This window comes from Peromyscus leucopus, chromosome 5 (genome assembly GCF_004664715.2).
Source record: "Peromyscus leucopus breed LL Stock chromosome 5, UCI_PerLeu_2.1, whole genome shotgun sequence".
NCBI lineage: Eukaryota > Metazoa > Chordata > Mammalia > Rodentia > Cricetidae > Peromyscus > Peromyscus leucopus.
Genome location: NC_051067.1, coordinates 126,896,597 through 126,910,328, shown reverse-complemented (window position 1 = coordinate 126,910,328; position 13,732 = coordinate 126,896,597). Strand labels below are relative to the sequence as shown.

General features: G+C 43.6%; 1 protein-coding gene and 1 pseudogene across 4 annotated transcripts in view; one reads left to right on the top strand and one right to left on the bottom strand.

Moving 5' to 3' along the window:
• Positions 1-13,717, bottom strand: part of Urb2 (URB2 ribosome biogenesis homolog) — a 33,871-nt gene extending 20,154 nt beyond the window's left edge. The window contains exons 1-4 of one of the 4 annotated variants that reach the window (XM_028856334.2): positions 13,321-13,717; positions 11,416-11,554; positions 7,750-7,926; positions 2,247-5,574 (exon numbers count right to left, since the gene is read on the bottom strand). In XM_028856334.2, coding sequence (XP_028712167.1) covers positions 2,247-5,574; positions 7,750-7,926; positions 11,416-11,541 — 3,631 coding nt within the window. In that variant the 5' untranslated portion in view covers positions 11,542-11,554; positions 13,321-13,717. Of the gene's footprint in view, positions 1-2,246; positions 5,575-7,749; positions 7,927-11,415; positions 11,555-13,200; positions 13,283-13,320 lie in introns of those variants that run through there. The other 3 variants (XM_028856335.2, XM_028856336.2, XM_028856338.2) reach the window with 3 other exon arrangements.
• Positions 8,201-9,706, top strand: LOC114682463 (annotated as a pseudogene).
• Positions 13,718-13,732: the final 15 nt, after the last annotated feature.

The window sequence follows — 13,732 nt, the reverse complement described above, 5'->3', positions numbered from 1 at the left end:
TTCCCTTCCTTCCCCAGTGCCTTGGACCCCACCTCACTTGGTATTTCCTCTAGACTGCTCACTACTCCAGCACATCACTAGACAGTCTGACGGCTCAGATATGTGAACATGCTAGACCCAAAGTATGTGAGGCTCTTTTCCAGAGGTCTGAGGTACCACAGGTCCAGGGATATAAAAGTGAGGCTTAGAACTGCCTCATCTCACTAGATGTAGGGAAAGGGAATGCAGAAGTTCTGCTTAACAAACTGACAGCAGCCACTAGTTTTAGATGCTAGCTGCCATCTTAAGACACTCACCTATCATAAGCTTTAACAAAAATTTGATGTTAGTCCTAGTCAGGGAAGCCCCAATCCCTGAGTTATTAACAGAGAAAGATAGACCATCACAGTCAGGGTCTTTTCAGTTCATTCACACTTGAATCCGAGACAGAAAGGTCTTTGACAGAAAGACAACAGCAACACTATTCAGTCCACACACCCGGATCTGGTACTGGCCCCGGCACGCCTGGTGGCTTCACTTCCTAAAGGTCCCACACCCTTGTAGCTTCTCTATGCAAATCAACACAACACAAACTCTACCCAGCATGTACTCTTACAACACTCCCCAACACCTGTGAAGTCTAACCTCAAAAGACTACCTAATTCCTACCCTAGCCCCCAGCAACTCCAAAAACTTAAAACCCCTGCCACCTGTGATATGTACTGACTAGATACAAGAAGACACCAGGCCTGTTTATCTTTGTCTGCTTTGGGGAGCAACTCTGTTTACCATTTTTGTCTTTAAGATTTTATTTTATTTATGTTTGGGTTTTTAGACAAAGTCTCACTATGTAACTTTGGCCTGGAACTGGCTATGCAGATCATGATAGCTTCTGCCTCTGCTTCTGGAGTGCTAGGATTAAAGGCATGCACCACCATTCCCTGCCAAAAAGAATAACTTTATACTGTTACTTAACATTAATATTTTTAGATGTTTCTAAATAATTTTTATAACTATTTCAATGGCTATACAGGAATCCCTAAACCTTTGATCTATAAAACTTCAGGGTCAGTTTTGTGCCAGAAGACATCAGCTCTCTCACGAGTCTGTGACTGAGGTCTTAACTGCCTCAAAGGGTAATCTCATTAAGAGATGACACACTAGGTAAACCTATTCTACTACATATACAAGTTATTAAGCATACTGAATTGGGGTGCTGAGGAAAGCAGATTTCATGTAATTTTCAAAGTTAATCTATAGCACTATAAGCCTGATACAGAGGAGTTTCACCCCAGTGAGATGATCCATTTAAGTCCTCTGTGGCCAGAGCAAATTAAAGGCCAAGAACAAGAACAGTAAACCTTAAAACCAATGAATGGGGGTTGGAGAGATGGCTCAGTGGCTAAGGGCACATAATGTTCACACAGAAAACCTAAATTAAGTTCCCAGCATCCATGTTAGGCAGCTTACAGCTGTGTAACTCCAGCTCCAGAGAATCAGCAACCTTCTTCTAGACTCTGCAGGTACCTTCACTCACATGTGCACAAACCCACACACAAATATACACGCAATTTAAAGAAAAAATTGTAGGTGTGGAATTCGAGATGAGCTAGGTCTACATAATGAGTTCCAGACCAGCCATTACATAGTAAGATTCTGCCTCAAAAAACAAGCATGGATATACACAAAATAATCCCTAAAATATGAAAGGACCTGAGAAGAATAGAAGGATACAGTGTGCACAGGGAAGGGAAAGCTGGAAAGGTGACTGCTTACATATGCCAATACAGAAAGAGGAAATGATGTCCCAGATGCATGTCTGGGGGCAAGCTTTCTCATGTGGGACCTGAAATTGCCAGGTACCACCCTGTTCAAGGAGGTGGCGCAGCCAGTTGTGGTGATACACACTGGTAAGATATGCTGAAGAGATAGGCATGTGAATCTTAAGAGATGAAGCATGGTAACTTGGCCATGGAGCTTTCATTGACTTAAGCCTCTGCAGCTTCAGGTCAGAAAGAAATACCTTCCTGGGCCTGGAGAGATGTCTCTCAGTGGTTAAGAACACTGGCTGCATGCTCACAGGATCTAGGTTTGAGTCCCAGCACCAACATGCAGCTCACAACCATCAGTAACTTTAATTCTAGGGAATCTGACACTATCCTTTGGCTTGAGGACACCAGGCATATACACAGTACGTAGACATACATGCAGGCAAAACATCCACACACATTAAAAAAAAAAAAAAAAACAAAAAAAAAACACCTTACCTGTAAGAACTTTCCGCACAGAATGAAAGATGGAAGCAAAAACAGAGCTCTCCTTGGAATGGAGCTCTGGGGCCAAAAGGAACAAGGTTAGAAATTGCAAGGCTGCCTGGAAAGACCGAGTATTCCCTGACAGGGCTGGCAACTCCTCCAGCAACTGAACGTAGACATCCTGGTAAAGGGTCATGTGAGAAAGCAGCGTTCGATCTGTATCCACCACTTGAGCAATTTGGGGCTGTCCTTCCCTGAGGTGTTGGCTCAGGTCTACTTCTAAAAGAGTGGGGACAGCTGAGAGGAGGACTGACGGCAGGCGGCGGCCTGCAGTCCCAGGCACTAAGCAGAGCTGCAGCATGGCACCCATTTGCATCGTGGCCTGCCGCAGCAGCTCAGGTAGTGCTGCTGGTGCCTCCAGGAGCTGCCTCCGCTCCTTAACATAAGGCCCCAAACTTTGACACAACTTGGTTAAAGCCACTAGAAGCAGTTGCCTGCCCTGAAGGCTCTGGATTTTCAATTCTTTGCTGGAAGCATCCTTACTATACCTTGAGAGTAAGGCGGTGATTTTTCCAAAATTGAGCACCAAGCTAAGCTTTACTTGGATAAGCATCTGCATTAGCTGTTCCAAGAACACCCCTGACACTTCCAGAAGCTGCAGCCAAGTGGAGTCATCCTCTCCAACTTGAAACTCAGTACTGGCTTGCAACAGTGAGGTCAGCACAACCTCAAAGATGTCACTAACATACATGATCCTGAACACAGAGCGGGCATTCCTTCCCCTCTGTAGACCATTGAGGAGCCGGTAGCATGTCACCAAGAACTGGAGAGCTAGTGGGCTGGAGCAATGTCCCAATGTAGAGACAGCCATGGAGAATAGCAGGAAAAAAAAATGCACGTGGTAAGATGGCAAGAAGCTGTCCAGGCGAAGGATAGAGATGACTTCTAACAGCTCCAGGAGGTCTTTTAGCTGCTCTTCATCCAGCTTGATAGGAAAACCACTCTTGATCATAGATAAGAAATTCTGGGCAACTTCTCCTCTTGGTTCTATACCTTCAGGTCCAACTTTTGCCAATTTGGTTTCCCAATGAGTCACCAATGTGTGGTAGTCCTTTTCAAAAAGCCAGGGAAGCTGCTGACTGATAAGACTCAGATCACTATGGGCAGCAGAGCATAGTATGCTAGAACATTTTGCAATGATACACATCAGGAAGGCAGAGTGGAGGGACTGCATCTCCGGGAAGAGAGGGCTGTGGAGGAGGGCTGTGGATACGTTTTCAAGTGTGATATATGGCTCACCATGTGCCAAGCTTTCCTGGGCTTTATTTGCTGGTACAGTTCTTAATAGGACAGTGGCCACGTATCTCACATCATCCAAACAAAGGTAGGGCATTAAAACTGTGAGGTTTGATACAATTAAGTGCCAGTGGGCTACAGGATATGTGGACTCATCCATTGTTGACACCTGCCTATCCCAGGCAACTACTGTCTTCTGACTTAAACAGTCTCTGCTAGAATCAAGAATGTGGGCAGTGTCAGACCTCAAGGTTTGAAGGGCTTCTTTAGACTGGGAACTAGTCTGCATTAGAGTCCTTTTCACCTTCTGCAGGTACAGCTGTTCTAAGCAGTACCTACTCAGAGACCTGGACTGGGCTATACATTTTTCCACCTTCTTCCAAAGCTGTGTTTCCACACCTGGGAGCAGCAAAGGGAGGTTTGAGATATCCAGAGCAGCCCCAACTAGGGGGCCTGCCAGAGAATAATACTGGCTGCAGTGCAAACTGAGGGTAGTGTCCACTTGAGCCCAGGTGTAAGAGAGTAAGAGTGCAGAGTCACTCAACTTCTGCTGCCACAGCTCAGGCTCTGGGCTCCAGAGGTCCAGGAGAAGGCCCAAAAGAGGCTTCACAAGCTCTTTCAGCATCCTCTCCATTATGCACTGGGTCCGTCTGATGATGGGCAGAGGCATGCTGTTGTCCAAACTTGGCATGTTAAACATGATACAGTGTAGCAGAGAGCTCAGTGACAGTGCCTTCAAAGCCATGTCAGTATCACTCTGCAAACAGGGCATGACTAAAGACTGGAACTTATCTAGTACAAGGGACCATGTATCCAGGATCTGACTCAGTGGCAACTCTAAGAGGCATGTACAGAGAGTCATGAAGGGGCCTGAGGCAAGCAAAGGTTGCCTCAGTGCCTCAGCGGCTGGACGGCAGATCACCCCCAAAATCTCCTCAAACAACTGTGGTACCTGTCGGAGCTTGGCATATGTCTGGAAGACAGTGTTAATAAGTACCTCCTGGGCTTTTTTGGCTCGAAATTCTGTTACTTCTGCATCAATCCAAGCTGAAGACAACAGGTCATCTAGGTCTGGCTCTAAAATCAAATGATTCAGAGACATCAAAATCTTGAGGCAGCGAAACCAAGCTGGCACAGGTGCTTGTGAATGGTTGATCAGCAGCTCAGCCACACGGCGGTAGAAGTGGAACTGTGTCTCCCCATGCCGGATCCTGTCAGCAGCCACATTGTAGATGTTGTTGGTGGCCACTGAGTTTAGCAGTTGCTCTACAGCCAGAAGCTCTGTGGTCCAATCTGATAAGGACAGGGCTTCCATCTGCCCCTCTTGCAGGTGTGAAATCTGCAAGCAGCCAAACAACCTGGGGAGAGCCTGAAAACAGAGAAACTGGTTTTCTTCCTTAAGGTATGAATCCAGAAAGAGTCTGTACAATAAGGACACTGAGTTGGCCACAACCAAAGCATGTAGGTCTGACTTGATGCAGTCAGGCTCTACCAGCCTTGTAATCACAGTCTCCATTGGAGTGAGAAGACTCTTCAGAACCCCCATCTTTATGTTCCCTTGGCGCTGTTCCAAGAGCTCCTCCTTATAGGATGAGAGTAAATCATGTCGAAAAACACCGCCTCGAAGAACAGAGTCAATCTTACTCCTGATGTCTCTGCTCAGTATTTGCTGTAGCTGGCCTTGACCAGGCTGTGTCCATGTGCCCCCCAAAAGCAAATGTCTCAGGACAAGGCAGGGCTGGAGGAGGTGGCTAGTCATATCCACAAAGACACGTCTAGGGTTGGCTTGTTGTTGCTGAAGCTTGAGGTAATGGTCAAGAGCCAGATGAATGACCTCAAATAGCTGGGCTGTCATGGCTCCTTCTGGCTGTCTGCAGACCGACCAGCAGAGCTGGCTCAGCAAGGCCACGATCAGCTCCGGTTTGGCTGTGTAGATGACAGCAAGGGCAGGTGCTGAGAGGATGCCCTGGCAGCAACTCAGGATGGCACCGATATTCCTCTGGGATCCCGAAAGTGAGAACTCTGCTATTCTCTCATTTATGATCTGAGTATTAAGAAAGAAATAAAGATCATGACTACCCTGAAGCTACACTTACTCAGAAAGTATGAAAAAAATCAATCATTCCTCTCCCATTTTGATGAGAAACACCCAGATTTTTCTACCTCTAACATGAACTGACACTTATTTAATGCATCAATAAAAGACAAAGTGTCTATTCTAATTCCTTTACACATCCATCTCCTGTCAATATCAATTCTGAAAAGGTTTAGTGCCTTTGTAAATTTGCCACCAATTCCAAAAGGCTTTGCAAAGCTTAAAAGTCAGCAGTCAATTTTTTTCTTTTCATTTATTCTTCTCATATATCCCAACAGCCTCCTTTTCCTCCACTACTCCCAGTCCCCTCACCCCCGACCTCCCCTTCCCCCCAAATCTACTGCTCCTCTGTTTCCCTTCAGAAAAAATCAGGCATCTCAGGGATATCAACCGAACATGGCATAATAAGATGCAATAAAGACAAGGCAAAAACCCTCATATCAAGACTGGATGAGGCAACCCATAGGAGGAAAAGGTTTAGACCCCAAATCCTTAACTCATCTCAGCATTTGAGTCATGACCCTGTGGCCCTATATACATATTTATAGCCATTACATTTTCCTATTAAAAACACCAAAGCAGGGCTAGAGATTGACTCTGTTGGTAGAGTGCTTGCCTAACATGCTTAAAGCCCTAGGTTCAATCCCCAGCACTACATAAACTGAGTGTGGTAGTGCATGCCTGTAATCGCAGTACTCAAGGGAAATAGGCAGGAAGACCAGAAATTCAAGGTCATCCCTAAATTACATAGCTAATTGGATGCCAGCCTATGATAAATGAGTACCTTTCTTTTAAATGTAAATGTAATGCAAAAACCATGTTATACACATTATTTTCAGCTCTCAAAATTTCAAATTCAGACACAAAAGCAGGCAGATCTCAAAATTTACTATTAGGCCAGTGACCTGCTCCCAGTCTTACAAGATCTAAGAATCAAAGCTGTCTGAGGTACTAAGCTATTAGCAACCGCATGAAACAATCATTATTTCCACTCAAGTAAGTACTGGATTAAAAAGTAAGTTATAGCAAATGTGCTGAATCCTAAGATGTCAATGTATCACTAGTAGTCTCCAGATATTTTATTAAATAGATCAATAAAAAAATTTTTTACACAGACCCCAAAGCATAATTTGTGTTCAAGTTGTATATGTGTCCCTTAGTAATATTTCATAACTATAAACATACATTTATTTTAAATGTTGTAAGTATCATTTCTTAAATATAAAACTACTTTTGATCTTCCTGTCTTGTCTTGAAGGACCACTTAGAATGACCCCATTATTTAACAGTGTCACAATGAAGGGTGTGATCTTAAGCATTACTGGCAGCTTATCTACTTCCTTGTTCTCTGTTCTGTTCCATTCCATTTTGTGAGGCTCTGGCTGAACAGCTCTACAACCAGGCACATCTAGTTTCAAATCCCAATAATGCAACTTACTATTCATTATATGACGACCAGTTATATCCTTAGGCCCTTTGAGCCTGTCATGTACTAAATGCTCATTAGTACTGGTTTTTAATGGCAATTATTATGGCATTTGAAAATACTGTTTTGACAATGAAGTTCAAACTTTTGTGATTTTAATCAAAAACCTTTTGAGATAATTCCTGTCTAGATTATCTTTGATCTCCCTCCAGAAAATTGCATCAAATGTCTGTGTGTGTGTGTCAGCGTAGTTATAATATGGTAGCTACCTTTCCAGTTACAAAGTAATAAAACTGGCTCTGATGGTACACACCTGTAATCCCAGCACTTGGGTACACAAAGCAGTAAGACCATAATTCTGAGAGCAGATAGTAATAAAAACTTGTTCGTGGGCCTGACACGGTGGTGCATGTTTTTAATCCCTGCATTCAGGAATCAGAGGCACACAGATCTCTATGAGTTCAAGGCCAGCCTGGTCTACATAGAAAGTTCCAGGACAGTCAGGGCTACATATAGAGGCACTGTTTCAAAAATAACATTTTCTATTTTGGGATGCTATTATTTCTTCTTACTCTTCCCTCCCCTAACTTGAAATTTCTCACATAGTCACATAAGTGATTCTGAAACAAGTTTAAGCAGTAATAAGAAAGTAACAAAGATGCACATAACACAAGTCAATAGAAGAGACCATTATTTACCTTGACAAGAGAAATTTGAAGATTTACAGTCTTTCCATTCTTAAGGAGATTCTGCAATTTCCTGCTATGTAGAATGTTATCTACATAGACCCAGAGCCTTTCAACAATATCTTCCTGCAGTTCAAGTTTTTTCTTATAAAATGCAACCAATGTCTGTCTTGCCCAATCAAGTAAAACCTGGATTTGTAGAAAACATACTGTGTAAATGAATTTCTTACATGGAGAAAGATTTCCAACATTATAAGGACATACAGCCATGACCAAATTCTATTGCAAGAAAAAAAAACAAAAAACAACTTTCTTCAAAACATGTCTGCAGTATCAGTTACCACTGAGGTTGAAACAGGAGAAGCACTTCAGTTTACAAATTCAAGATGAGTCTGGGATCTCTGCAACTGTTTACATATTACCCACAATTCCCTTTTCTTTCTCTCTTCTCCAGCCAAGCAAGATGCCCAAGGGAAAAAAGGCCAAGGGGAAAAAGGTGGCCCACTCCCCCCCCCCCTTGCTGTCATGAAGAAAGAAGAGGCCAAAAAGGTAGTGAATCCTTTGTTTGAGAAAAGGCCTAAGAACTTCAGCATTGGGCAGGACATCCAGCCCAAAAGAGATCTCACACACTGTCAAATGGCCCCGCTACATTAGGCTGCAGCAGCAAAGAGCCATCCTCTATAAGTGGCTCAAAGCTCCTCCTGCCATTAACCAGTTCATACAGGCCCTGGACTGGCAAACAGTTACCCAGCTGCTTAAGCTTGCCCACAAGTACATGCTAGAGACAAAGCAGGAAAAGAAAGCTGCTGGCAAAGGGGATGTCCCAACTAAGAGACCACCTGTCCTTCGAGAGGGGGTCAATACAGTCACCACCTTGGTGAAGAACAAGGTTCAGCTGGTGGTGATTGCCCACGATGTAGACCCCATTGAGCTGGTGGTCTTCCTGCCTGCCCTGTGTCGAAAGATGGAGGTCCCCTACTGCACCATCAAAGGAAAGGCCAGGCTGGGGCGGCTGGTCCACAGGAAGATATGCACCACTGTTGTCTTCACACAGGTTAACTCAGAAGATAAGGGTGCTCTGGCTAAGCTGGTGGAAGCTATTAGGACCAATTACAAGGACAGATATGATGAGATCCACCACCACTGGGGAGGCAATGTCCTGTGTGGTGGTATTGTGTTCCCCAAAATAATGTGCACCCTAATAAACTTATCTGGGGTCAGAGAACAGAACAGCCACTAGATACAGAGGCTAGAAAATGGTGGCACTCATGCCTTTAGTCATAGCATTCCAGAGGCAGAAATCCATCCGGATCTCTGTGAGTTCAAGGCCACATTGGAAACAGCCAGGCATGGTGACACACGCCTTTAATCCCAGGAAGTGATGGCAGAAAGCAGAAAGGTATTTAAGGCGTAAGGACCAGGAACTAGCCTGGTTAAGCTTTTAGGCTTTGAGCAGCATAGTTCAGCTGAGATCCATTTGGATAACGACTCAGAAGCTTCCAGTCTGAGGAAACAGGACCAGCTGAGGAATTGGCAAGGTGAGGTGGTTGTGGCTTGTTCTGCTTCTCTGATCTTCCAGCGTTCACCCCAATACCTGGCTCCAGGTTTGTTTTTATTATTAAGACCCTTTAAGATTCATGCTAGGGCTGGAGAGATGGCTCAGAGGTCAAGAGCACTGACTGATCTTCCAGAGGTCCTGAGTTCAATTCCCAGCAACCACATGATGGCTCACAACCATCTGTAATGAGATCTGGTGCCCTCTTCTGGCTTGCAGTCATACATGCTGTATACATAATAAATAAATAAATCTTTAAAAAAAAAAAAAAAAAGATTCATGCTACAGTCCTGGGTCCTAAATCTGTGGCTCGGATTGCCAAGCTGGAAAAGGCAAAGGCCAAAGAACTCACCACTAAATTAGGTTAAATGTACACTGCTAAGTTTTCTGTACATAAATATAATTACAAACTTACCATCCCCCCCCAAAAAAAAAATGAGTCTGGACAACATAACAAGATCCTATTTGAAGCAAATAGGCTGAATATGGTTACTTATACATGCCTATTAATATCAGTACTCGGGAAGCTGTGGCCAAAAGATCTCAATTCAATGGCAGCATAAAATGTATAGTGAAAGCATTTTGTTTTTGTTTTTCGAGACAGGGTTTCTCTGTGTAGTTTTGGTGCCTGTCCTGGATCTTACTCTATAGACCAGGCTGGCCTCGAACTCACAGAGATCCGATTGGCTATGCCTCCCGAGTGCTGGGATTAAAGGGATGTGCTACTGCTACCTGGTGCATTTTTTTTAAATCTTCACTTGTATGTTACATAATCATATATGTTTTTAAATCTTGAAATGTTATTAAGGAATAAAAAAGGAAAAACAATGTTGCCTTAGTGTGGAGTCAATGAAAAATTTCAGTGAAATTAACATTATTCATTGGCCTTTTCTAAGAGAAACACAATAAATGTCCACAGTGACCACAGAAGAAATCACATATGCAAATCAAAATGGTAATGAGGGATCAGTAAAGAAAAAGAAAAGGGCCAGGCAGTGGTGGTGGTGCACGCCTTTAATCCCAGCACTCGGGAGGCAGAGGCAGGCGGATCTCTGTGAGTTTGAGGCCAGCCTGGTCTACAGAGAGAGTTCCAGGAAAGGCACAAAGCTTTACAGAGAAACCCTGTCTTGAAAAACAAAAAACAAAACAAAACAAAAAAGAAAAGGAAAAGGAAAGGGAGTCAGAACACTAGGATATGTGCCCTGATTTTCCCAAGATACATGAAGGGTACCTTCTAAATCTATCTCTCAGGAGACATAAGCACACAGATGCACGAGGGCTTTCTGAGAAGGAGGGTTGTACACATGCAGCTTCCATTATTACAACATGTTTACTCAAGCACAAAACACTGAGAAAAGGTGAGGCCTCAGCTCTCAAAACTGTGTGTCACGTGTGTGGTATTATTGTTGTGGATGATGATGCTGGAACCCAGGGCTTCAGGCAAGCTTGGCAAACACTATGACACTGAGTTACACTTATTCTACCCAAGCCCTCACTCAGTTTTACTCTCCAGAAGTGTCAATATGTACGAAGAATGACTAATGTTAAAAGGAAAAAGGATAAGGACATCTTGGGTCTTGATCAAGCCTGCTAGGATTACCCTTTTGTTTCATACTGTGCAGTGCTTACCAGGGACCTAACAAGCTGCTAAGCTGATTCAAATGTGTAGTAGGTGTGGACACTAGCAGGTCAACTGTTCTACACACTACACCTCATAACTAACTACTCTAACAATTATGATACAGTTTTGATACATCTCGAGGTGCCTCCTTTAAAACCAGCATTGGGATGTTTGTCAACCCAATTCCATGAGCTTGTCATCCTACTACTGTTTCAATTATCTACTTTTTAGCCACAAAAGCTTAAGAAATATTAATAGAACAACATTATACTTGGTACCTCTCTATTTCTAGCCTGGCCTCATAAAAACTAACACTCTCCAAGTTCCCAACCTTCAACCTAGCAAACTGAAAGACCTCACTATTTTTTCACTGACATTACTTTTAACTTCCAATGAAGTTTTCTCCCTAACTTGTTTTCTAATCTTTTAAATAAATGTCATATCCAAGCTGTACATGTAATTATTTGAGATCATAAAAATCTAAGTTTTACATTAAACTTACTTGTTCTTTATTTGGTAGAAAGCACTGATGGGAAATCCAAGCAAAGTGAGCTAGTTTTAGTTTATCTTCCCAGGAAGTTGTCTTGCTTTTAAGCTTAAAGGAAATGCCAGAATAAACAGCAGCCATAGTTACACGTCTTCTACAATTAAAAAGAAGGGAAAATAGTATTATAATAAGACCTAACAAAACAGGCATCAGAAAATGAACACTACCTTTTTAAAAATATTTATGTGCTTAAGTGTATGCATGCAAGAGCCCAAGAAGGTAAGAAGAGATCCTTTGAGACTGGAGTACAGACTGTTGTAGCTAGCTACCACATAGGTGCTAGAAAATGAACCCAGTTCCTCTGCAAGAGCAGTCAGTGCTCTTAACTGCTGAGCCATCTCTCCAATCCCTCACTATACACCTTATATATGGGCACAATTGGGAAGCAGAGGAGACAGGCAGGTCTCTGGGAGTTCGATGCCAGCCAAGAATACATAGTGAGATGCTGTCTCAAATTTATGTGTGTGTGTGTATTTATATTTAATTTGAACATGGATTTCAGCAAAAGCAGGCAGATAATTATAAATATTCCTGCTGTGATTACACATCACACATTTAGAATATATAGGAATTCAATAAGGCAAAATCAAAATGTATAAATTACTCACAGAATGATAGTCACCATACATGATTGAAGATTGAAAGAAGTTTCAGTACATATCTTCTAAAATGTATTGTGTATCAGGATTAGCATTATTAAGTAAGCAAATAAAAAAGTGATACAGTACTTGAAGAAAGTAATGTTTCTTCAGGGGAAAAAGAAATCAAGTGTTGTGGCTGAGGAAATGGTTCAGCAGTTAAGAGCACTTGTTACTTTTATAGAGGACCTGGGTTCAGTTCCTAGTACCCACAAGGCAGCTCACAACTGTCTATAACTCAATTTCCAGGAAATTCTGCATCTTCTAACCTCCCTAGGCTCCTGCACACATAAGAGAGAGAGGGAGAGAGAGAGAGAGAGAGAGAGAGAGAGAGAGAGAGAGAGAAGGACAGAAAGCAGGCATTAATTTCAATAGAAATGCTACTATAACAGGTAACTTCTTACACATGCAGAACTACATTAGACTACAAAACAGACACACGATTTAAAAAAAAACAACAACAACTAGGGTTTGGGGATTTAGCTCAGTGGTAGAGCGCTTGCCTAGCAAGAGCAAGGCCCTGGGTTCGGTCCTCAGCTGGGGGCGGGGGGGGGTGGGGGGTGGGGGTGGGGGGTGGGGGGAAGACTGTAATAATAAAATCCTAAGTAACAAAGGGAAAGCATATACATTAACAACTTACACTTACTATGAAACCCAGACAAAGCTTTTGAGTTTCTTAAAAGTCATAAAAATTTATCATTTTCATTAAACAAATTAGCTCAAAAAATATAAACATTCACCGTCCCGCTGTGTCAAGGCACGGAGAGTGTGCGATGTGGAGAACTTACTGCCTGCCTTCAGAACGGGGAAGCACCCCTTCCTGCTGTCGCCCTCAAAACTCCACTGAAGGAGCTAGGGCAGCGGCTTCTCAACTTGTGGGTCCCGACCCCCACAGGCTGGCACTCAGCTATTTACATGGTCGTAACAGTAGGAAAAATTATAGTTAAGAAGTATCAATGAGATACCTTCATGGTTGGGGAGTCATTACAACACGAGGGACTGTATTAAAGGGTCGCATTAGGAAGGCTGAGAACCACCGCTCAGTGGTTTTCCAGAGAAGCGAGGTTCGACTCCCACACCCCACCTTGTGGCTCACAATCACCTGGAACTTCAGTTCTGGACCTGACGCCCTCTTCCAGCCTCTGCAGGGGTGCATAGATACGTACAGGCAAAACAGTCCTACACATTAAAAAAAGAAACTTTGAAGGTTTTAGCTTGATACCTTCAAATCCCACTACCTCGGATCGGGGTTCTCTGGCTGTCAAGTCGGGCTCCCCGAGTTCTAGGAGCCCGTAGATCGGGGCTCCCTATGGTGGGTTCTCAGATCAGGGTTCTCTCAAGTGGGGCTCCTTCAGATCCCAGCTCTCCTCTTAAGCGGGGCTCCCCGAGTTGGGAGAACCCCTCAGGAGGAATTACCTCAGACTGGGGATCCCTCAGATGGCAGGGAATCCCTCAGGCAGGGCTTCCTCAGATCCAGGCTCTCCCGCGGGGGTCCCCCCGAGTTGGGGCTGGTGTCTGGATCTGCCAAAGTGCCGGTTCGAGGCAAAAAAAACAAAACCCAACACCAAACTCCACCCGGCGTTCACCTGGGACCGCCACAGCAACTAGCCACACGTGAGGGAGGCGCTTCCGGC